The sequence below is a fragment of the Ammospiza caudacuta genome, chromosome 10 (assembly GCF_027887145.1).
Source record: "Ammospiza caudacuta isolate bAmmCau1 chromosome 10, bAmmCau1.pri, whole genome shotgun sequence".
Classification (NCBI taxonomy): domain Eukaryota; kingdom Metazoa; phylum Chordata; class Aves; order Passeriformes; family Passerellidae; genus Ammospiza; species Ammospiza caudacuta.
Window position 1 is genome coordinate 26,308,783 of NC_080602.1, and position 24,718 is coordinate 26,333,500.

The following is a 24,718-nucleotide window of genomic DNA, read 5'->3' on the forward strand; positions in this document are numbered from 1 at the left end:
GCTGCTGCCACAGAGCCTGGGAACACATGAAACCCAGGGCCTGAGCCCTGGTGCGTGGGCCCAACATCCAGCAGAGGCAAAAATTAAACACAAGCTGTTTACCTGATTACACCAGTTCAGCAGTGATTGAAGGGAGATGGGTGTTTTTTAAGTTTAAGGAAGAGCAAATTGTTAGAACTGAGAGACAGAAATCAATTCCACTCTGTAATTGCTATGGAAAGATCCTTCTATGAGCCTCACTGGAGTTTGATTTTGTACATTTGCATCTCTTTGCATGACGCAGTTGTCACTGAATCTGCAAATCACATCAAAATTAAGCTGTAATTTGAGCTTGGCTTAAATGAAAAGTGTGTTAAAACTTTGAAGTCCACATGCTATGGGTATGGAATCCTGTTTCAGCTAAAGCAATAATTAAGACTGGATCGCAATTGCCGTTTAACAACTTCAAACAGGAAGTTTGAAGTTCAAACAGATCTTTAGAAACTGCCTCTAAACCCAGCAGCTGCAATGGCAAATGAAACTCTTGGGCTGTGGTGGAAACAGGAACATTGTACCTGGTTCTGTGACCTCATCTTGGATACAGCAGTCAGTGAGGTACAAACCCCACAGTGACAAATCCCAGATGAGCCATGGGCAGGTGTCCCTCAGGGACAGGCTCTGGATCTAAGCAGTCGCCCACTAACAGCTTCAAGAGCTGTGGTCTTGTACCTTCACAACTCTTGGGTGGACTCTGTGGTTTCCTGGTCAGTCCCTTCCAAAAAATCTGAGGATGAAAACTCAGCTAATGATTCTGGCAGATCAGCCTCCCACATGAATTTTGTTTGAGTCTGAATTCATGAACCAGGGATCTTTCCTTTGAACTTCATTTCCTCTCCAGAAATAGTTCAAAGCAGTTGGAGAGCATGAATGCCAAAATCAAGGCTGAAAACCACCACAGCCTCACTTTAAAACACTTCATTTTTCTCCTGAGAGTTCTGCTGTTGCTTTCCATGGCTTGTCAAACAACCCCGCTCAGATTTAGCACAGAATCTGCTGTTCCCATTCATCACGAGTCTCAGGACTGAGGCACTCCAGCTGCTCCAGGGCTATACCCTTAAAAGTGATCTTGCTGTGATGTTACAACAGCCTGTTGTTATGACCTTGGCTATTTCTGACAAAGAGATAAAGATGAAATAGGTTCTTGTTCCTAATGACAGCTTGTACAAAACATCCTTTCCAAGGAAAACTATGTTATCCATATGTATACCTTATGGATCAGCCTATGCCAGACAGCAGCACTATAATCTCTCTGCCCCAGGTGACACAGCAAGAAAAATTGTTTGGCTTTATTATGCCAACATCTCTTTAATTGCACTTTGGGAAAGTACTGTGTTTTCTCTCAAAAGTAATAACAAATCAAACACTTTGAAAACCGCTTTATTTTTTCACTACAACCTCTGTGTTTGTTTGCTTGGAAATTTCTCAAACTGGCATACACAATTTTGGAAGATTTTTGCTTTTAATTCGGGATTCTTGCCTGGAACTTTCTTTTTTCCTACCTGTTACCCCATTTTCAAGAATGCCCTATTAACCAGAAAGATTTCTGTGCCCTTCCTCACAATAAATAATGCTCATGAGAGTCAAAATGGTCTCCAATAAAATAACCTGATTAACATCTGGAAAGAAAGATCACCTTATTCCTCACAGGCCTGAGGATTTCAATTAAAGCTTTGTATTAATTTCACTGAAGTTTTTTAGCTGTTCCTTCAAAACTAATTGAACAACCACCTAAATTCTTAAAGCAGATGAAAAACTTACCCTATTTGTGTAAGGATAAGCTTAAATTCTTTGCTGGATGTTGGCCTAAGGGCCTGTAAATACAGATGGCTGTGAGCAAGACCCAGAAGAGGCCAGGTAACCACCAACAGGCAATTATATCCCCCCAGAACTTCAAGCCAGTATATCATACTGTTTGAAGCTAATTGCTTTGAAATAATTGGAAAGGTGAGCAGGTGAGTTCACACAGAGCATTTGCAATCTTGCTTTGTATTTAAAAAACCAACAGTCCAGATTGCATGGACAAAACAGGCATGATTCAATAAAACAAGTTAAAAGGGAAGGGAAAGGTATGCAGTGGTCTTTAAAAAGGATTTTCCTTTTAATTTTTAGCATCATTAAAATGCTGAAAACATTTTGTTCAAGAGCTTCTTTAGTTAATACCTCATTACTTCTCTTTTTATTGTTATGGTAATCAAGCCTTAATATATTGCAGCTTTATAGCATGAAATCAAGGCTAGGCCTGTGGGCATGGACAGATGTACACCAGCATGCAGTAAAACACAGGTACAGAGACATGCAGAGCTGAATATGGCACTGGGGTTTTTTATAATTGTTTAGCAATTCATCTGAAGTTATTTTAACCTTGACAACAGATGAACTCTAACATGTACCATGATCAGTCACTGGAAAGCTGCACAGAAAAGCAAGTTTTGTAACTGTTGTCTTACAGGCTGGGTTCTAGGAAAGCATGAAACCGAGTCTGAGCAAGATGATTAAATTGTTTGCATGACTACAGGCTGTAGCTGTAACAATTCAAAACATTAAATTGAGAATATTTTAGCCAAGGGAGAATGGTAATGCTGGGGAACTGCATTTCACACCAGGACTTTGCCTCTCTGTGGGAAACTGGGGCTCAGTGTCAGCATTCAGACCCTCTCCAAGAAAGAGGAATATTCAGGTCTGACTTCTGGTTCTGAAGTGAACTTGGACCTTGTGCTGGAGCTTTGCTAATGGTTGAATTTCACCCATCAAATCAAGTGAAAGTTAGAAATAACTTTTAGAAAGTTATAATGGCTGTGTCTGCAGGGTGTTGAAATTGTATCTCAGGAAGAGTGAGCACCCTTAGATCTTCCCTGAGTAAATGACAACACACGACCCCCAGTGTCAGGGAGGCTCCCCTTCTCAGCAGTGCTTTCAGGAGAGATCACTCAGGAAACCATTCCAAAACTCCCGGGAGCTTTGCTAAATTTAAAGGGAGTGTTTTGGCTGGCAATCCCTCTCCCAGAGAAGAAGAAAGCACTTCAAACAGCCAACATGAAAAGCAATATGCCTGTGACTGCATCAAATCCCTGATCCCGAGGGATGCCTTGGGAAGTTCTCCAGCCCCACGGGTTTGGGGGGCACCATTGACCACCAGTCTTGCTTTGTCCTGAGCACACCCTGCAGGAACATCCCAAACAGCCTGTGGCTCTGTGTGCCCTTCATTGGTTACCAACAGTCATGAAGGAGCAGAAATAGGTACAAGTGACACATTATTCCAGTAGAAGTGAAAACTGTTTTCCACATTATAACTGGACAACAGTAAAATATGATTTAACACATGGATCATGTATCAGAAAAACGTGGCTAAGCTCAGATAGGCAAAGCTTCCAGATTCCCCCTTTCTTGGAAATACTGGGAGTAACAATGTGCTGTATTCAGCTGAAATCTGTTCCTTTAAACCTTTGAATTTGAACAAAGTCTCCTAACAATGAATAATCCAGTCACCCAAATTTCTAGCACAAAGGTGAGCAGCTCTCAGGTGCAGTAAATCTGACTTTCCCTCCTAGGAGCACTTCACTGGGCAGAGCCCGTGGGATCAGACCCTGGGACAGGAACACGTGTTCCCCAGCATGTAACAAGGGGAATGAAAGACAATGGGCACTATAGGCCAGCAAACACACTAATTATATTAATAAAATGAAAGCTTAAATTTTGAAGCTAATCCTGGGCTATCATTTATAAAAGTTAACAGGGCATATTTAATTTAGGAATTGGCTAACACTTCTCTTTCCACCACTGAAACCTCATAAATGAAATATACTGGATCCCTGCCCAGTGCGGAAATAAAAGTTATGAATAATGTTTCTATCTCAATCATTGTCAGTGCTTTAATATTCCTAATTACTTTAAAAAGCTAAATATTCAATATAGGAAAAACCTTCTTTTTCTTTTATCTCCACTTGCAAGATTAGAGCAATTTAATAAGAGTCACTGGGTAGTTTTAGTCCACAAGACCATTCTGTACTTTGACATCTTATCCTTTCCTGGCCATTTTTACACAGATTGAAGTGCTTTTTACTCTGTGAGTGCACATGTGTATAAATGTGTAATCTGTATCTGTATGTCCTTACTGTCATAGTCTTTTTATTATTATTTTTAACTTCTGTTAGTGCTCATGTACTGTACAAATACTCAGTAGTAGGATAAACAAAATCTAGTACTATGAATAATAATACATGAGTACTATTACATAATAGTACATAACATTACATGAGTTCCTGAGAATCCATACAATATCTCACAATTAATGTTGTGGGGTTTTAAAATATTTTTAAAGATAGATATTCAATATATCATGATGCCCAGTTTTCCCCTTGTATGCATTCCAGGTAATCCCAAAATGTTGCTTCAAACCCCATAGTTTGGCCTTTGTTTCCATCCTTGGAATCATATAATCCCAGAATAGTTTGGGTTGGAGGGACCTCACTGATCATCTCATCCCAACCCCTGCCATGGGCAGGGGTGCCACCCCACACCAGGTTACTCAGGGCTCTGTCCAACCTGCCCTTGAACACTCCCAGGGCTGGAGCATCCACATCCCCTCTGGACTAAAGCCCTTCCTCCCTGCTCCTTTTCTGCTGGAATATTCAGCAAAGCTGCAGACGAAACCCCAGGAACCCATCCAGGAATCTGCTGCCTTCAGCCTCTGGTTGTGTTCACCTTCAGGCACATTTACCTCCCATTCCCTTCTCACCCCTCCCTCTATAGATCCCTCCTCTGTTCCCTTCTTTTTCTTAAGATCCCAATCAATCTGGGAGAGAGGGAGGAAGCCAACACAAAACAAAACACCCATTCAGCTTCATTTCACAGCATCTCTACCCATGCAGCTTTATTTACTTGCTTGATGCACAAATTGACTCCATTTAGCAAGCTTATTCCTGTTTTGTCAATAATGTCTCAGGCCTGTGTTACGTCACACTCGGATGTTTGTGCCTGTTCCATTCCAGCATGAACCAACCACTTCAACTCACCGTGCCCAATTAAGAGAGTTTAACAAACACAGCCTGGCCAGCTGAAAGAATTGAAAGCCTCAAGTGTGGACTAATTTCCTAGCAAAAGGTGCAGAACTCCCAACTCCCATTTCCCTGACTTTGGAAGTATGGATTTAAGGAATGGATTGTAAGTCAGAGGAGAGAATCTGGGCTGCCTGAAAAGTCAATGGCAAAACTCCCCCTGGCTTGAACAGGACAAGAATTCTATCTGGAGAGAGTGCTTTCCTAACAGCTCAAACACTCCACAGATTATTTCATGAAGAAACTGCTGTATTAAAGATTTGAGAGAGAAAAAATTCTTTATAGAGCTCTATTATCTGTACTGGTGTCCTAATAACAGGACCAAAAGCATTAACAGCATCCTCCACTGCATTTCACATTTCTTTGCAAAACACAACCAAAAAAGTCTAATGTCATTATTCTGGGAAAAGGTAATTTCACATATTCATAGAACCACAGAATGACTGGGGTTGAAGGGACCTTAAAGGTCGTTTGTTCCAGCCCAATATGAACTTTTACAAAATAACCAGCAGACAACACTCATTTTTCCATTCAAATAATCTAAGTTCTAAGGCCACTGCTTTGTAATACCTGGTTTTTAATAGCAACACATATTTTTATCATATTTTGGTATCTTTACTCACCACTTGAGCAATCAGTCCCTCCCCAGCCTGGTTCACAGTGACACGTGTCAGGAGAGACACATCTTCCATGCACACACTCCTCTGTGCACAGTGCTGTTGAGAGGAAACAACACACAGCATTGTAAACATGTTAAGTGGTTGCTAAACATACCCTAAACAATGCCTTAGAGAGCAATATTTTGTTTAAAAATATTAAACAGAGCAAACACACACACACAAAATTACTCACAAGATTTAATTATTGCTAAGTGACCAAAATAAAATATAGGTCTCTTGACAGCAATAAATTCATTTGTCACTTCAGCCCTGCAATGAAAAACTCACACACCAGAAATTCCTTTGGTTAGCAGTTTTGCTTCATAATAAAGTTTTTACCAAACTGACATTTATTATTATTATATTACAGAACAGCAGCTTCTTATATCGCACTCAAATTGCAACTGCTCATAAGACAAAATGGAGCTCAGTCTTGAAAGTATATTAAGATCCAAAATAGATTTCATTTAAAAAACAGCTCCAGGAAAATAAATAATTTTACTCCATGATGCAGTAGCTGTAAGTGCATTTTTGTCTTTTCAAGGTCAGCCAGTGTTCCATAACTACAGTTCTCTGTGTCACTGGTTTAATATTGGAAGTTCGATATCCTCAAGTTCAAACCAAGACAAAGAGGTTGGCTGAGGAACAGCTCATGGGTTTTAGGATTCTCTTTTCCTGTGCTGTTTCAGTGTCTGACAGCTTCCAGTGTGTGCCCATCACATACTGAAGAGCCTGCAGAGCACTGAATAACCGCTTTAAAGACTGAACTTTGTTGCTTACTACCTTGTTTCCATTTTACCATGAGGACACTGCCAGAAACTCCTTGTGCCAGAGACTCAAATGGGACAGTTAAGCTGGAACACATCATTTCCATCTAGACCAACGTGTATGAGTTATTGAAAATATGAAGCAGTGGCAGTGAGGTCACTGTATTAAATTGTATGTATATATATAAAAAATACATTATTCAGTTCATATATAATCTATGGTCATATAACCTGTGTTTTTATATCAGGTGGGAATTGTGGGTATTGAGTTTACTTAACCAAGAACTGCCTGAAGTTCTAGGTTACTGACCCTGAAGTTGGGTAACTTGGTCCTGAAGTTACTGCACTACAAAAGACTTATCCCAGGACAAAGATAATTCCTTCCTGTTCACACCAAGGCTAGCAAAGCTGATTTGGGAAGTAGCTTTGGGGTGCTGTAGTGAAAATGGAGTGAAAATGTAGTGAAAATTCCTTTGAAATCAGCCAGCAAAGCTTCTGGAAGTTTCCCTGATCTGCAGGTGGAATGAAAGCTGGACCCCTTTCAGTTCCCAGATCCCTCCTGCACCAAAAGTTCTCCACCTCTGCCTTGTCACTTGGAATGACTCCTGCTACACCTGACACTGCTTGGACTCCAGACTGGGTCACACCTTGGACACACACCCAGCTGCCAACAAAGCTCATGGAAACATTTTGCTGCCTATTCTCTGGCTGGATCATTGCAGACCAAACTCACTGAGCTGTTCACAAAATATCTAAATCCAACATCAAAATGCAGGTGAACTTAGAATAATCCTGTGGGACAAACTTTCCTGCTTTTATCCAGCAGATCCCACGTGACCAGTGATTAGAACGCTGCCTCGTTAAAACGACTGCAAGATCTTTCTAAATTAATCATTTCCTTTCTACGTTTGCTGCATGTCAAAAATGCAATTTATTCTTATTCCATATCTTGTGTTTAGACAGTATTGCAGTGGGCATGAAATATTCATAGCTAATCTCTAGTCACTAATTGTCCTAATCTTTTGTGCATTTATTTTACTCGAGTTAGGCCTTCTGGAGACAGTGAAGCATCCTGCTCTACAGCTGTGGGATGAAATTCAGGACAGGATATTAGATAAACAGGATATTTCAATAAAAATATACACACCTTCCTAGAATCATTTGAAAATGGCTGGTTATCCAGAACAAGGAGAAGTTCACATATAGAACAGTCACAAATTTGTAGGTTTTTATTCAAAATACAGTCAGCTAAAAGATACAGGATATGCTGGAATAGGGATACCTTGGGAATTGTATCCTGCACAGCTTTGATTTCTCATTGATGTGACATCCTTGTTGCATAAGAGATGTGGAAGTCAAAACTGAGATTTTGCCGTTGCTTGTATGGACATTTGCAATAATAAATCACTCTAACATGTAAAATGTGCAGCATTTTTTACCCTTTTAACTCGGCCACGTTCTCACCTCAAGGCAAACATTGTGAGTGAGAAGGTTCATGGGAGACTGGTTCTTTACTCTTCTAAATAACAGAACTCCTCCACATTACTGCTTTAAATTTAGCTGACTTCCACACAAATTTATCACACCTCAACTATGTTAACATAAATATGAAATAATAGTAACTAATGAAGCAATGAAGTTTCCTTGATCACTTGTCTAGCTGCAGTCCTATGGGAAGAGTGCAACGTGAGACTTAGCAGCAAGACTCAAGAGAGAACTCCTCATTCTAAAGCACTCAGTCACATGAAAAATAATAAAAAATATATTATAAAGAACTGTATCCTTGTTTTCAGGTGTTCTGAAGTCCCAGATTGCTGAAGATGACAATGTTTAATGAGCAATTAAAGATTCAAGTAAGGTGAAGATGCTTCTTGGAACCGTGGGCTGTCTCATCTCTGGCTGATTAATTGCTAAACAAGTACTGTGAGCTCAGAGCTCACTAGTGACTAATTCCAAGTGTGGGGGTCACAGAAAACCCCCTTTTTTAAACAGAGAAGCTTTGACAGAAGTAATTTTATTTAAACTGGCAAACAATCAGACTCCTGCTCTGACTGATTCAAATCAGGCTTATAAAGGTCATATTAGGGTACAGCTCTAAAGTTTTACCATAGCAAATAAAATTTGGAATTTCTCCTATAAAAGGGAAGTCTTGCCTTGCTCAAGTCTTCAGAGTTTAAATTAATTTTTCATTCTATTAACATTCAACATAATAGGATACAATGGTCCCCAAGGCATTCTTCATAATACACTTTGTACAGTGGTTTGCAAATGATCCTACTAGTTAATGGAACTATAAAAATTACTTGCACATAAAGGTCAAGAAAAATAAAGATAAGTACATACTTTCTGACACTGTCCTGTTCAACACTCAGCTAAAGGCCCCTGGAGTAAAGAAAACTTGTCCTAATGCAAGGAATATAATTCCTCCCAGTATAATAGCCCAAGCACTTCAACCTTTGGAATTCCAGACTTTTTATGTCTGCATTTTCCCTCGACCACTTCACTTGAGCAATCCAGCACCTCATTGATCAGTGTGTTATTAGCATTCTTGGCATGAGTTTGACATCAGTTTGTAGTTTGATTCAGCCTGGTAATAAAATGACCTACATCAAAGCCCTGCCAAAATGCCATCTTTGTCGCAATGTGTTTAGCATGAGTTATTTGCCCACATTCAAGGTTACACAGCAACTGCTTCTTATCATGCAATAAAGGCAACAAAAGGGTTCTGTAACAATCCATTTGATGCTTATCACTTACTTTATAATTACAGACTGGGCTTTTTTTAACATATAAGGTCAATCCTCAGGGAAATAGACCTAAAGATTAAACTCTTTTCACACCTGAAATGGCTGCACTGAGGAATGGATGTTAGAGAAATGGATTCTACTAGTGCTTATTCTTTAATTGTTGCCCAGAATTTGAATTCAGATATGATAAATGGTTTGTCTGTGACTCCTCTTCACAAAGGTGTGAAGTGCCCAGAATACTGCAATGAGGAGAAGGGCTCAGTGGAGCAGACTGCAGAATATTTCCACTGCAGAGTTTCTTCAGCTAAGGGGCACCACAGGGAGTTCATCCCAGACAACAGCAGGGATGGAGAATTGCTCTCTCTTCCTTGATGCTGCATTCCTCTGTATGGTCCCAAATCATGATGTTGCAGGGTTTAACTTTGTTGTTACACCCTCTGTGACACCCTGCTCATCACATCATCCACCCACTGACTGCTGGCACCCACCCAGCTCCACAGAGGTTGAGGTGCATTTAGGGAAGAGTTTCATCCTAGGGGAACAAGTATGGAGTGATTAACAAGGAAAAATCTTCCTTGTCCAAAAATATAAATTGTACATTTATTTCACAAAAGACAGAGTCACATACAACCTAATTTGTGCTTGCACTGGAGTGTGGTAACATTTGTGGTGGTCCTTAGAACCTGTGGGAGTTCACAGCTACCGACCCAGCAACTTCCATCTGCCATTGTCCCACTTTGCCATGCCAGACACACAAAATCCCTCCAAAACAAAGAGCAGGGTAATTACAAAGTGTGAAGGACCCAGAGCAGAACAGAAATCAGAAATCAGGAATCACTCCTTGGGCTGTGCTGGCTCACGGTAGCGCGTGCCGGAGCATTCCGTACACACCGGAGTTTCCTGGGCTCTGTGGGACTCCTGCCCACGATCACGGAGCAGCCAGGAGGTGACAGAAAGCATAAATAACTGGAGATACATTATGATAATGGAAAACATTGCTAAATGGAGATATGGATGCTGCTATGAGACACAATGAGAAATTCAGGCACTCGCCTGGAACTGCACAGAATGAACTGGTTTATTTGGACTGCACACACGGCACAAGGTCATTGCCTCAAAATATCTTCTTTTCTCTGTGTTACCTCTGCCAGGTTTTCTTCACTATACACTGATCTTGCCTAAACTCTGACCAATTTCATTTATTTTCTGTTAACCAATGGTAAACCTGGTTTTATTTCTTTAAGTTGCTGGTATTTTACCTTCAGATTATTTAACCAGTTTGCCCTATGCTTGATAGTTGTTGGACTAAACAAAGCAGAAATTTATTGGAAAAAGTGATGTTTTCCTTAAATATTTAATACATGTCCCTAAAATAATTTGGGCCATTTTAGCCCATTCCTCCATTCCCTCGTGCCACTTTTAGGGAAAAGAGTGGTTCTGTTAGGTGAAATAGCTGTTATCCTATGTCCAGTGGTTTCAGATATTGCAGAGAGGTCAAAGTAGATGAAAAAAGATGAAAAAGATTCTTGCTCCTTATCCATTAGGAATCTGTTCACTCAGGGCCTCTCTGGTGCTTCCATCCTAATGTACTGGCCTGGCTCCAGCTTGTGCTGAGTCCACAGTATCAGCTTCATTAGATAAGCCTGTAGTCAGCTTTTGGCTGTGCTCAGGAAAGGGAGCTGCATAGCACAAGCAAGATGACTACAGCTAATGCATCCAGGTAGGTTTTCCTCATTCTTAGATTATTGCTTATTTGTGGAATGGATGATTTCCTCCCTAAATCACTGACTTTCCATCAGGAATCAAGCTGATTTGATGGTTTCCTGGATAATTGCTTCAATGAAGTGGGATAATAGCTCTTTGCATTGCTTAATGTCTATTTCTGTGGTCATCACTCAGGATACATCCATTAATTTATCACCTTGGAAAGCACTTTCATGCAAGGTTTAACAACTTCCAAAGATGAAGAGATCTCAAAGCCTGCTCAGGCTTTGAGGAATTTATTGTTTCAGTGCATAGCAACCTTTCTTTTTCATCTTCCCATGAAAGTACCAGCGAAAAACACAAACCCAAAGAGATCAATGTGAGCAAAGGAAAGATGAGACTGATGCAGAGCAGATAACATCAGCAGGTCACAAGATCAGCTCCTTTTCCTGTAGGTGCAATTCCAGCACTTCTTTTGCAGGTGTGGAATGAGACACTCTGCATCAATGCAATCAGAACAGAATCAATGGTCTTTTTGTTGTCAGGGCCTGGGGATCTCTGGCCATTGCCTCAGTGAGGTATTGATCTGCTCCGGGCTGTGTTATCCTCATCCTGACACCCGGCCAAAGCTCAGGGATTAGGCCAGACATGACTTGTGGGTGTCTGAAGGAAAAGAACTGTGGAGATCCATTTGGAGGATTTTGTCTTTTCCCAAGAGCAGAATTTGACATGTGTCTGTGTCATCACTGACCACAGATCAGTAAATCCCTGTATCCATTTGCTGGGACATGAAGATTTGTTAATAAGCATAAACTCCATGGTAGTTTTTACCCTTTCTATCAGCAGGTAAAGAACAGCCTGGGGTTCTGGTCACTATCAAGGTGAACACAGAGCCTTCCACATTTCTGAGTGTCCCAGGCTTGTGACATGGACTAGTTTAGGGGTCCTGGAATAATTCCATACAGATTTCAATGTTTCAGACTCCAAGGGCCCTTCAGTAGGAATGCTCACAGTAGGAATGCTCACAGTTCACTGTCACCGGAGGAGGTGGCACTGATGAGAACCTCCTTCAGTCCATGCTGCAATCTGTTGCTTTAGGCCTTATCTAGGGAGTGAATAGGGAAGTAAACTGTGCCAGGGGAAGGGCAGGGTGGGGAAGAGACTGCCACTTGTTCTGTGTGCCCTGAGACTGGTAGGCACAGTTTGGAATCCCAGTCTGGCTGGTTCTGAGGAGCAGCTGAGCTGGAAAAGCACATCCCTGAGACAGGAATGGCATCGCATCACTGACCATAAAACAGTGACAGTGACAGAGAAGTGTAGAGCCTGCAAAAGGAGAGGTCGGGGGAACCACACATTTAACAGAGTCTTTGTGGCATTTTGATGCCCCATTGGTTTCCTCTGCTCTGGTGGAGAGAGGGAATGGGAGATAGCACTCACCATTTAGTGCTGTCTGAGCGAGAGCTGCAGAGCAGCCTCCTCGTAGCAGCAAATGTCAGAGAGCACGACTGGGGTCAGGAAGCTGAACTCTGTTGTACCTTTGGCTGCGTTAATAAAAAAGTGCAGGAGTTGAAGGCACAAAAAGGGATGGTGGAAAGGCACTAAGAGACTCTGAGCACTCAACATCTGCCCTGCAAAGTGGACAGGTTACAGGGCTGGGTAAGAGCAGCACAGGCAGGAGGGGGTCCAGTGTATGAAGGAGGCAAATCCTGCAAGAAAGACAGTGCCTGATGCAAACAGCTCCTGACTAACTCACACCTCAGACCAAGGTCAGACACATCCACACAGGGACTCCTGCTCTGCCCAAGGGCTCCAGAGGAATCAGGACACACCAGAGCCTGGGCTTGACCTTGGGGCAAAGAGAGAAATTCCTCCTTCTGGTGAAATCCTGACCCTCTAAGGTGAGTTGCACTCCCAAATCCCTTACCACTTTGTTGGGGGTTAGGATTTTTCCTTTTGTTCCTTTCTTTCATGGAATTTTGTCCCATCTGTTGCTAAGAGACAATAACGACCAGTATTTAAGACAGATTAAAGAAATGGCCAAAGTAGGGGAAGGGTGCAGCTGGTACTCTCTTACCTGTGGGGTTTTCTCTTCTGTCAGATCGGTGGGGAGACAGGCGGCGGCCATTGTGGGGAGAATTCACCACCACGGTGAGGGGTGAGGCTCTGGCTCCTGCTGTCTGCTCCTACAGCGAGCGAAGCTCTGCTTGTGGGAGCAGCTGTTGCACTGGAACCTTATTAACACCCTATCTCAGTAAAAAAAGGACCCTCACCATCTCGGGTCCCTCAGGGGAAACTCCTTTCGGCCTCCAGAGGAGCCTCTCCAGGCCGTGTTCAGGAGCTCGGCTGCTGCAGCCCAGCCCTGCCATTTCTCTGCCACTGCTCCGGGTTTTCTGGGCTTTACACTCCCTGCCGGACACCCCACAGTTCCTGCTACAGCTGCAGAGTTTCTGATATATTTATTTTGCTACTCTGGGTCTGCTCACCCCTGCCCTCCCAGCGCTTTGCTGCTGCAGCCCATTTCCCCCAGCACCTTGCCCGCCATTGCCTCATGAGGGAGAAACGCGGCCGAGCCCGCGCCACAGCGCCCCCTGCTGGCCCGGCGGTACCGCCCTGCCCGGCCGGGAGCCAGCAGCGCCCCCTGTGGCTGTGCCCGGAACTGCACCCATGGGGGAGCGCCCGGGCTGGGTTTGGGCTCTCTCGCTGTTGTTTGTTTTCCTTGGCACACTGACTAATAAAAAACTCATTCCTCTGCCCATCTCTTTGCCTGAAAACTCCGTAATTTTAAAGTTATAATAATTGGGAGGGAAAGGGTCATGTTCTCTGTTCCAAGGGAGGTTTCTGCCTTGCTTGGCAGACACCGGTCTTTCAAACCAAGACAGTTTTAAGGCTCAGTCTTTCTCATTGCCTTCACAGAAAGTGAATTGGAGTCCAGAGAGAACTCATCAGGGAGCAGCTAAATATTGATGATTGTTGATCCTTTGAGGCCTGCAACCAATTTTATGCATTTTCTGTCATTGCTTCAAGTAGAAATAATCATTGTATTCTGCCATGTTGAGAGGAAGGAGTTACACTGAGATCAATTCTGCTGATCAATGTTCTAATACAATATTATTCTGTGGGACAACTTCAGCATTTAACATTTTCTGGTAAATGATTTCCCATTGCCTCACACAGGGTTCAAAATAATCATTAGCACTAGTTCAAACTGTTAATGAGGTTAAGGGAGATCCTGAATCAGCAGAGCAGAATCTGTGACCCTGGGAAGCTTTTCCCCTCCTGTGCCCTCTGCTCCTTCCATTTTGGTAAATTGACCAACTCTTCCCAGCAATTTGTAAGAAATACATTTTCACTGGTTAATTTTCCACTGGAACTTGATTCATCCAACCAACAAACTTAATTTGTCTGCAAATTGTGCTCTGTGTGGCACCTTCAGAAAGAGCAGCACTATCTTTTTCTAAGCAATGCAGAAATATTAACATTTACTCTTGGCATGTCCTTCATTCTCTCTGTACACAGCCTAGGAGACCTTGGTCCAGCAAAACCAAACATAGTCCAAAGAGGCTTTGCCTGCAGAAAGCTCCAGGTTTTTTGAGGACAGAAGTGCCAAAGCCAGTAAAAGCTTTCCCCAATAATTCCATTCTTAACTTCAGGGGATTTCTTTGTTGTTGCCTGAGGAAATTAAATTCTTGACAGGTTGGGAATAGAGGAGAAGCTTGTACATAAGATCCCTGGTCCTTCTGGCAGCTTTCCTGCCAACCTCTGGAGCAGCAGCCAAACCTCCCAGAAGAAGAGAAAGCAAAACCTGGCCCATGAAACCACCTGTGAGGGCAGGTGGCACCAAACCAGACCCAGCACAGAGGCAGGAATGCCCATTCTCCACTCCTGGGTAACTTTGCCTGCAGTCTGAGCTCTCCTGGGAGTTGTGCTGGAATGGAAAATGTACCAGGTGTGAAGCACAGAGCTGCAAATTCGCTAAAAGTGGTAAATCACAAACATTTCCATCACAGAAAGACTGGAGGAAGTTGCAGTGCCCTGCAGGTGAGGAAGGTGAGAAGTAAATGACAGATGGGCAGGTGAGAGGTGTGGCAGGACTGGGTGAAACTCAGCTGCTGGGGGATATTTCCAGCCTCATGTGGAAACCCCACCAGTACAGCACCACTGCTTTGCTTCATGCCACAGCCACCCCTGCCTTCCTCCTGTCACTGCAGCAATCCAAGAGAGCAGGAATTTACAGGTTCCAGCACTGGCTGAGGAGCTGCTTGATTTAAACAGTGAGACAGGAAACACATGGGAAAATGTCAAAGAAAATGAGCCATTATCAGAAAAGCCCTCACACATTTATAATTGGAAACATTTATATATGGAAATCACCTCAAAATTACAGCACTTGCATATTTTGCTATAGGTTACCCACTCAGGGCATTGAGTGAATTTCTTTGTGTACAAATTCCATCAGCCTGTGATATATTTATTTTTAAATCTGGTAGCCTTGCTACATGTCCGTAGTTCTCTGATTACTGACTTGCCCTGAATTGTGGGTCTCATGCCAAGAAAATTCTATTTTCTGACAGCAAATGACACAGCTCCACTGCTGATTGATTTCCATAGGTACAGAGTGTGTGCTGTGTGTGTGAGAGTGAGGACTGAGGCATCAAAAATGTTGTTCCTAAAATATCAAAAGTAGATCGATGAAGACATCTGGACTGCATGACACTTCTGGCTGTCTTTGCTAGGCAATGCAACACTTAATAAAACCAAATTACACAGATGTTCCTAGAAAACTTTCAGTCCTGCAGCAAATTGAATAAACTATCGATGTTTCAAACAAAATCTTTCTTCATTCTTATTCCAAAATTTTTCAAGTGAAGCTAACAACAATCCTTTCTTTGTTTCTGACCAAAACAGGATGAATATGGACAAATTTCTAAAGGCAAACCTGTCCTTGAGGCCAGGCACGGGCCCCAGAGGGCCAACACATTTCAGATTTCATTTCAAACCAAGGCCCACAATGCAAGAGAAGGTGACCCTGCTGAAATCACGGACAGACTGTGCTCTGTTTGAAGATCATGTATAAGCTACACTAATGTTCCTGGGGATGGAATATTTAAATGCAGAATCCTTTCACTTTTCTCACATTTCAAAAGGAATCACAGCAGTGTGTTTCACAGCAGCTTTCTGAAAAGAACTGCAAAAAAGACAACACAGGAAACTTTTTTTGTAATGATGGGGGCTGATCCTCACCTCAAGCCACTCGTTTAAACTTCCTGTCACCTACTCCAGATTGCAGAAGTTCGGGATCAAGCCCAATTTCTGGATGTTGAATGTCCAGAGAAACTTTCTATTAATGACACACAGTAAAATGCACTTTCCAGTTCCTGGGATTCACACTGTGGCCTGGAGATAGAAGATGGGAGCTGGAAACAAAGGTTTTCCCTACATTATCAGAAACTATTGAAGAGGGCTACTGTTTATATTAAGGCAAATATGGCACAGCATTAGCAGCATTTGATGAAAAGGTAATTTGAGATGCTTTTAGTAGTGCTTTTGAAATGAATTCTGTTTAAGCTGGACATTTGTCAAAACATGACACCTGTGAGTGCAGGTATGGTGACATCAGATCCAAGACCTGCACCAGAGCTGCTTCAGCAGAACTCCTGTGCACTGCACTGCTGTACCTGAAAAGGTTTCATTTCTTCACCAATCTCCTTATAATGTGTTTAATAGACATTATTTTATTTTTAATCAGAAAAAAGATGTCTTTACTTGACTCAATTTACATCTTTGCATCATAAGCAAGGTTATCTTCTAGTTTTGCACATGGATTTCTGGACATCACAGTAATAAAAGTAAATCATAGCATTCAGAAAGGGAAAATCTTGATAAAAAGAAAGAAAGGTTTGAGGTTAGATAGATTGATTAAATAGTTCCTCTTGACTTACAGCATTAGAGAAAGTGAGGCTTCCAAAAGTGAATACCTATTTTAGAAATACTGAGCTTAAGATAAACTATTCAAAAACATTTTTTGATCAAATCTGCAATGGACTGAAGTTGCATGGAAAAATCTCCACTGGGAGCTTTAAAACTCCTCTATGAAAATGGAAAGCAAGTGCAGCACCACACAATGCGAAGGGGAATGCTGTAATCCTGAGACAGAGAGGAAAAGGGAATGTCTGTAGACTCAGTTCCAAGCACACCAGGTTCTCAGGGATGCCTCCATGGCTGCTTAGAAGAGCTCTGTCCCTGATTAGCTTGGTGACATCTGACTAATCCCCTCCCCTGTACTAAGAGTGTTAACAGATGCTTTTACAGCCAACATCATCTTCTTTCCCTTAAAACAATTAGGGAATCAGAAATGAAAGCTGATTTGCCAACTGACTCTATTGCAAACATCAAATTTCCACAGTGTGCCCTCTGGGCACCTTTAGTTCACTCCTATTACCCATTGTGCCCTCCCACACTCTTTTGTTTCCCTTGTCCCATGAAGAATTTCCCTTCACTATCAGCAACTCCAACTGCCAGAGGGCAGGGCTGGATGGGATATTGGGAAGGAATTGCTCCCTGTGAGGGTGTAAGGCCCTGGCACAGGTGCCCAGAGCAGCTGGGGCTGCCCCTGGATCCCTGGCAGTGCCCAAGGCCAGGCTGGACAGGGCTTGGAGCACCTGGGACAGTGAAAGGTGCCCCTGCCATGGCAGGGCTGGAATGGGATGGGATTTAAGGTCCCTTCCAACCCAAAGCATTCCAGGATTCCATGAACTCACTCTGCAGATCATTTATTACTGTGGCATGTTAACACCACTCAGATATGGTGCACAGCCACAATTCTCACCCAAGATGATGGAAATTGGAACACTCACCCTGTTTGATATCCAGGCTCCTGCTGCAAAGTTGTTGGTTCAATAGGAAGAAATTACTTCTTTTTCAAAGTCTCAGAGTGATTTTTTGCACAATTTGGCATCTTAGTATTTTTACATTTTGGTGTAAATGATTTATGCTTCAGAGTTGCGAGTATTTTATATTTTAACATAAGTGATTGCTTTCTACAAAATTTTGAAAGTTCTTCCGTAACAGAGCACTGTCAGTTTGCATTAAGCTCCAGAGTAATTGACTTTTTTTTATAGTCTCCATCAGAAATGGATGTAGTTGCAGAAAATCCATGGAATAATATGTCTTTATCCTACTACGAAAGGTGGAATATGTGCCACAAAACCCAAAGTTAATTGGGAACAAAAGGAATGACAACTTCCTAAAATTCCCATCCAGCAAAACCATTCCCAGGAATTCCCTGGCATTTGAGAAACCAACATCAACGATCACAAGTAGACTAATAGAATCATAGAATCACAGAAGCTCAGAGCTGGAAAGGACCACAAGGATCATTGAATTCCAGCTCCTGGCCCTGCACAGGATCACACCATGTGCCTGGAATGGTATTTCTTATGTCAGGCTCACGTGGTATTCCCTGTGTGAATGCCATTGGTATTGTTCAGAGGCACTGCTAAAAGGATGGAATAATTACAGACAGGCATTCCAAAAGTTCTCATAAAAGAAATGCACATTAAGCACAGGAAGATGCTGAAAGCACTGTATACTCTGGGCCAAATTCCATCTGCCAAATGCTTCCACCACTCATTCCTGTGCTGCAGGAGATGGGGAGTAGTGAGCTGTAAGTAAGTGCACCCAGGTAGCCAAATGCCTCCTCCTGCTTGGCCAGGTTGCTGTATTTATGGCATCCATGGCTGTTGCTATAAAAGGCTGTGGGAGCAGAGGGAGGCGGGAGCAGGGCCCACGATGCCTCAGCCAGCCCAGGCCACTGCCAGCACCAGCTCGTCCTTCCCAATCCCTGAACAGAGACAAAACCCCTTGAAAAGAGTGCCTCACTCCAGCTTCCAAAGTGCTCCCCTGCCACTACTGAAACCAAGAGGTGGAAAGACAAAGAAAAACCATAAGGAGATTTCCTGAGGATCTTATTGATGAGTGTTTTATTATCTGCAGCATGGATGGCTGGGATGGGGTTAACTCCTCTCAGCTTGGATCATGCTGTGGTTTAGGTTGGTGACCAAGCCAGTGCTGACCATGCTGACATTTCAGCAACTGCTGAACTGTGCTGGCACAGCACCAAGGCTTGCTCTGCCCCTCAGGAGCACTCACATTTGTTTTATCTCAATCCACAAGTTTTCTTTCTTTGGTTCTTCTTTCTTCTTCTCCCATCCCATCTGACAAAGGGATCACTGCAGGGATCAGTGAAAGGGGAGGCACTGGGTTAACCCACACCCCTGCTGTGTTATCATGTGTCATCATGTGTCATCATATGTTATCACATGTTACTGTGTGCTATCATATGTTATTCACATGTTCTCGTATGCTACCATGCATTATCATTCTGTTGTAGCACTTCAGCCATCCCTGCAGTGCAAGTGATCAGTTTTATTTCTATTTTCAGTCTATAAGATGCCTAGAAAGGAGAAAAGGGCCACTGGCACTGACAGCTGGCAGGAGGTTGCAGTTGCTCCTTTTTTAGGCAAGAAGGAATCTGGCTGGTAATGCCCCACATGTGACTGGTGGCTTCCCAGACATCCAGAGTTTGTGTGGGAGCTGCTCAGGGAAGGTCACAGCCAGAGGAATACAGAAAGGAAGCAGAAAGAGATGCTATTTCAGATTTTGTATGTACATCAGAGCTCTTTCTAAAGGCCATCTCGGTTTAGATAACTTATTTTCCTCTTCCTTTTCTCCTGGGCTTTAAAACTTCCCCAGAGTACACGAGAAATCTGTTAATGGGAGAAGGATGTAAAGGAGTGATCAAGAAAACAACTTGTGGGCTGGATCAAGTTGACCTTCAAGGTCCTTTCCAAACCATTCTATGATTCCAATTTCAATTTTAAACCTGTTCCATTTCACACACTTGTCTTCTTTCTGACCCTATTGATTTCCATGAGTTAACCTGGCTCAGCACATGCCTGGACTACTCATGAACTGCAAAGTGCTTTGGAGGGGAAAATCTTCCAGAATTCTGTGTCTTCCTAGTTCCATAAACCGCAAATGCTCTGTGTGCCCACACCCTCATTCATCCCAGGGATGCACAGGCCCCTGTTTGTGTTCAGTGCAAGCATCCCCAGCAGCACAGGAGGGTTGGGTCACAGAGCATTGTGGAAGAGCCCTGGTGCCTCCAGGCCATGCAGGATCAGTGCAGACAGCCATCACCCACTGAGGTGCATCCCAGCAGGAGCAGGATTTGAAAGGGCGTCCAGACACATCCTGGAGGAATTGTGCTGGTTTAGAGCAGCTGGGGACCAGCCTGACTTTGCTAAAGGAGGGCAAATTAATGGACTAAACTTTGCATGGCTCTTTCTTTGAACTCAACAAAAACCTATGGTTTTTGTGCTTTTTTTCTGATCCTGCTGAAGCTCCCAGCCATCCAGGCCATTAGCATGAGCACCATGAGGAGCTCTGCATCCAGTGCTTCCTTCTGTGTCTGCAGTCCCAGTGTGCTTTTATACTGATCCAACAGAGACTGCCTAAAGCAGCCAGAAAAGCTTTTTCTGCTACACTAGCAACAGTCTAAATCTTTTCCCAACCATAATGCCTGCATAATTTTTTCTCTGATATTTATTAAGCCCCTTGAGACATTATACAGCTACAGCATTCCCCCCTTTTTAACTTTATGCTATTTTCATTCCTTTATATGAGCATTTTGTTTCTCCTCCTTCTCCTGCACTGATTCCAGAAGTCCTTCCCTTATTTCATTACTGCTCCCCACCAGCATCTTTGCAAATCCTTCAGCATCAGAGGTTGGGAGCAAACACAAAATGATGGATGGGAGATGAGAACTGACCTTTCCACCTTCCCACCCAGGGTGTCTCTCCAGTGTCTTCAGGCTCAACAGCCACCCACTGGCTTCATCTGTGTCACCAGCTGAACTGACCTGCTTCTAGGGCTGCTGTCCCTCTGCCCTCCCACTCCTGTGTCCCAAGAGGTTCTCAATGAACAAGCAAAGGCACATTTCCTCTCAGATGTCCCCTTTAGATGGGAACAAAGGATTCAAATATTTTCCCTATGTTCTTCACTGGCAGAAGATGTATGCAGTCATCTCCAATGCATATGAAAGGAAAAATTTCAAAGTGTCTCCCACTGTCATTTCAATTCTATAATTAATAACTATATGCAGAAAGGCCTTCCACACCATTTTCTCGCTGTCACACATCCCAAATCAGACAGAGAAAAAGAATGTCCCCTGATAGGGAGTATCTATGTCCTGCTATAGCATTTCTCCTAATTTAGGTTGCATTATTGATGTACAGGACTCTGTACTTGAATAATGTAACAGTAAGGCTCTCACAGAAAGCACCAGCACTGGCTTTAATGTGTGTCTATAAAGATAAGAAAAATGTATTTTAAAAGTCCAGCAGCTTTCAAACAATATATTTTCAAGTTACAGGAATACTCACCACAAGGAATTTAAAACTGAGGTGAGAAGGGGGGGCATAATTTCTTCCAAAATGCTAATAAGGTACTGCCTTATAAAGTGAAAAAAAATCAACAAATCTGACATATGAACAAACATTATGAATATTCAGGAAGGTTAAACCACTGATACAACGTTTTCTAGGAGTGGACAACTTTTGCACTGATCACACAAGCCATTCTTTTTCTTCTCATCATGAGCACACTGCACTGTGGTGCCGGTGTGCTGCTGGAACATATGTGTGGAATTGCAGGGATTGTAATTCATCCAGATGGCAGGAAGCTCTGGAATTGTTACTCCTATGCTACAGATGTTTAACAATCCAACCATATGGCTCCAATAAGGCAGCCTTGTCAAAGAGTACAAAAACTGCACCAGACACAGAGCCCTGTAAATGGGAATGCAGTCCTGAGGTGGGAATGTTCCTGTGGCTGCACTATAAATGCACACATCCCACAAGGAAGCTGGCATGGCTATTGCAATTACAGAATTTATGAAACATTATTTAAACTCCTGAAAACAATCAGGTCTCATATTTGCATAATTTCCCCAAGTCAGGTATTAAAAGAACATTCCTCATTTGTTTTGAAATTCATTAAAGGCATCAAACAAAGGTGAGTTGAAAAGCTGGGTAAATAAATACATGTTAATACAATAATGTCCCCAGCCTCTGGCCTGAGGGGAATGCCACTGTGGGTAAAAACTGAGATTCAACCAGTGAGACCAACAGTTTCTTTAGAAAAGGATTTGTCAAAGTCAGGGAGCCCTGCTGATGCTTGTGACAATTGTAATGTGGAAAGCTGAATGTTGAGAAACAATCTGAGATCAATAATATCTTGGCCAAGAAAGGAAAGCACCATGAAATGGTCCATCTATAACTCTACTGAATTTTGGCAGGTTTGAAAGACAGAAAAATGGCAGCAAATCAGATTGTTAAATCACTAATCCTGTCATTATTACATCCTGTCACATTGCATAGATTTAGACACTAGAAAAAGAGTGTAAGGTAGGAGAATGAAGAAAACACTTAAAAGCTCAACTCCATCTGTGGAGAAAAGGTGAATTCCCAAATTTTGTTTCATGGTTGGTGCTTTTCTGCCCAAAAGTCAGCTGGCAGTAGCTGCTGCTCAGAGTCCCATCTGCCTTCCCTCTGATGTCAGGTCTCTGACCCTTTGTTCCCCACAAGAAGTGTCTCCTCTGTACAAATCTGTTGTGCAAGAATAAGATTAAAATGGACAGACTGAACAAAGCATTGGTGTCTCAGACAAAAATGCATCCATTTAGCACACAGGGCATCTTTCCACCTGACATATTCTTAAAGGGAACTATTCAATTACCATCTCCTCACAGGCTAAAGAGCACAAAAGAGCCATGTAATATTCTTTTTCTCTTTTTTTTTTTTTTTTGAGCAGCAAAGTATTCAGAGCTGCTTTATCTACCACAGATACTAATCTAGGCAATATAATTTTAAAACATCCTTACAAAAACCTTGAAGGGCAGTTGAACCCTGTGGTTGTTTAAAAAAAGATTTTCTGCAGTTTATGCATTTGCTCTGCCAAAAGCTTACCTTAGCATACAAAGTACAGTAAATCATAGCTGCTCTGATTTACTGCCCAGACTGTGCTGTTTGTTTTCAGGGACAGCTCAGGGAAAAGCTCTGTCAACTGTAAGAACATTCAGAGAAGGGGAATCGTTTTGCAAAGCTCCCACAATGGTAACAACATTTCTAAGATATCAGTGGAGGGGAAAAAAATGCAGATGTGCATTTGCAGCATTTTTCAGGGGGGATTTTTTGAATACCACTGCAACCCCAAAATATTTCAGGCCCTTTGGAGGCACAAAGACAATTTCATACCCTAAAACTGTTTAGCCTAAGTGTTAATGGGCTGGCCAGTTGTATAATTTACCAGGCAATCAGTTAAATTATTGGACCTTGTGCCTGAATTCCACATTTTATTTGGGTAGCAGCCCATACAGATGCCAAAAAGGCAAAGAAGACACCAGAGAAGTGGCAGAGCAAGAAGCTCTGGATCAACATGATTATTTAGAACTGAGGGTAGATTTTATTAGACTTAATCTATTTAGTAAGCCCCAACAGGAGGACAAAGATAAAGCCATATATCTGACATCCTTTTGAAAGTTAGTAAATGAAAAGGGAGAAGATCAAAACAGTAGCTGAAAGCCTTCACTTCTGTTTTAAAATCCAAGAAACAGTCATTAATAGAGATTTAAACTCAGCCCTCTCTAGTCTAAACATGTCACTGTTAATTACAAAGCCATTTAACTTTTGCAAGAAATAAAGACTGCTATTAATGAAAGAAGAACCAATTAGCCTTTAATCTACACACTGTTTTTTAATCAAACTTTCTTTTGATCATCAGACTCACTGCAGGATTTATCCCTCCTCCCCATGTTGTAGTGGCTTCCATGATTGCTAATGGAATGGATTTTAAAGGGCTGGCTGAGCAGGGGGAGCCCTCTCTGCAGGGCTGGAGCTTCCCTCCCTTCCTGCCAGGGACAGCTCAGGAAAAGCTCAGAATCTGGTGTCCTCACCACTCCTGGAGCAGCTGCCTTTAGAGGAGCAGCACTGAATGCGTCTGGAGGAACGTGGGACAGGAGCACTGGACAACCTCGTTAGGAAACAACAAAAAATACCAGTGTAAAGAGAAGTAAGAAATGGGATGGAAAAAGGCAAAAGCAGAGAATGCCTCCAGGAATGAAAATAGAATTTACTGCTGACTGCAAAGGATGATGAATGAGAGAATTTGCTTGTTGGCACAGGAACATATTGTGGAAAAACAAAACAAAAGAAATGGGATCAGGGCTTGATGTGTTACAAACCAAAGGGGTGACACGTAAAGGATCCCATTAGCAAAATATTGGGCCTCCAAACTGTTGCTTGAGGGCTCAGAGAATTTCAAGGAGGTTTTCTGTTTGGTTTTGGGTGTTTTTGCTGTGTGGCTACTTGTAGTAGCAAAATAATAAGTCCAAGAGTCTGGAATCCATCATGATGGAGAAGTTCTTCCCTGACATCATTTCCCCCTTGGCTGCTGTTGCTGCTGTGATCTCCGGGAAGGACAGAGAGCAGATGTCCCTGAGCACACACCAGGCTGATAATGAAATCCAAGAGCCTGACTCCTGCACATGTAAACAGCAGAGAGAGTGTAACTATTATCTGCTCTGTATCAAACACGGGGCTCTTGGTCTGACCAGATACCTGCTGCCTGCTCTGCATTAGCAACATTTCAGTGGATGCTGTTCTTTCTCCACCACAAAAAGATAAAATTTG

At 42.5% G+C, this 24,718-nt stretch overlaps 1 protein-coding gene across 2 annotated transcripts in view; it reads right to left on the reverse strand.

The window, feature by feature from the left end:
* MEGF11 (multiple EGF like domains 11) overlaps positions 1–24,718 on the reverse strand; it is a 189,305-nt gene that overhangs the window by 159,364 nt on the left and 5,223 nt on the right. For both annotated transcript variants that reach the window (XM_058811484.1, XM_058811483.1), the window contains exon 4: positions 5,717–5,809. In XM_058811484.1, coding sequence (XP_058667467.1) covers positions 5,717–5,809 — 93 coding nt within the window. The remainder of the gene's footprint in view (positions 1–5,716; positions 5,810–24,718) is intronic.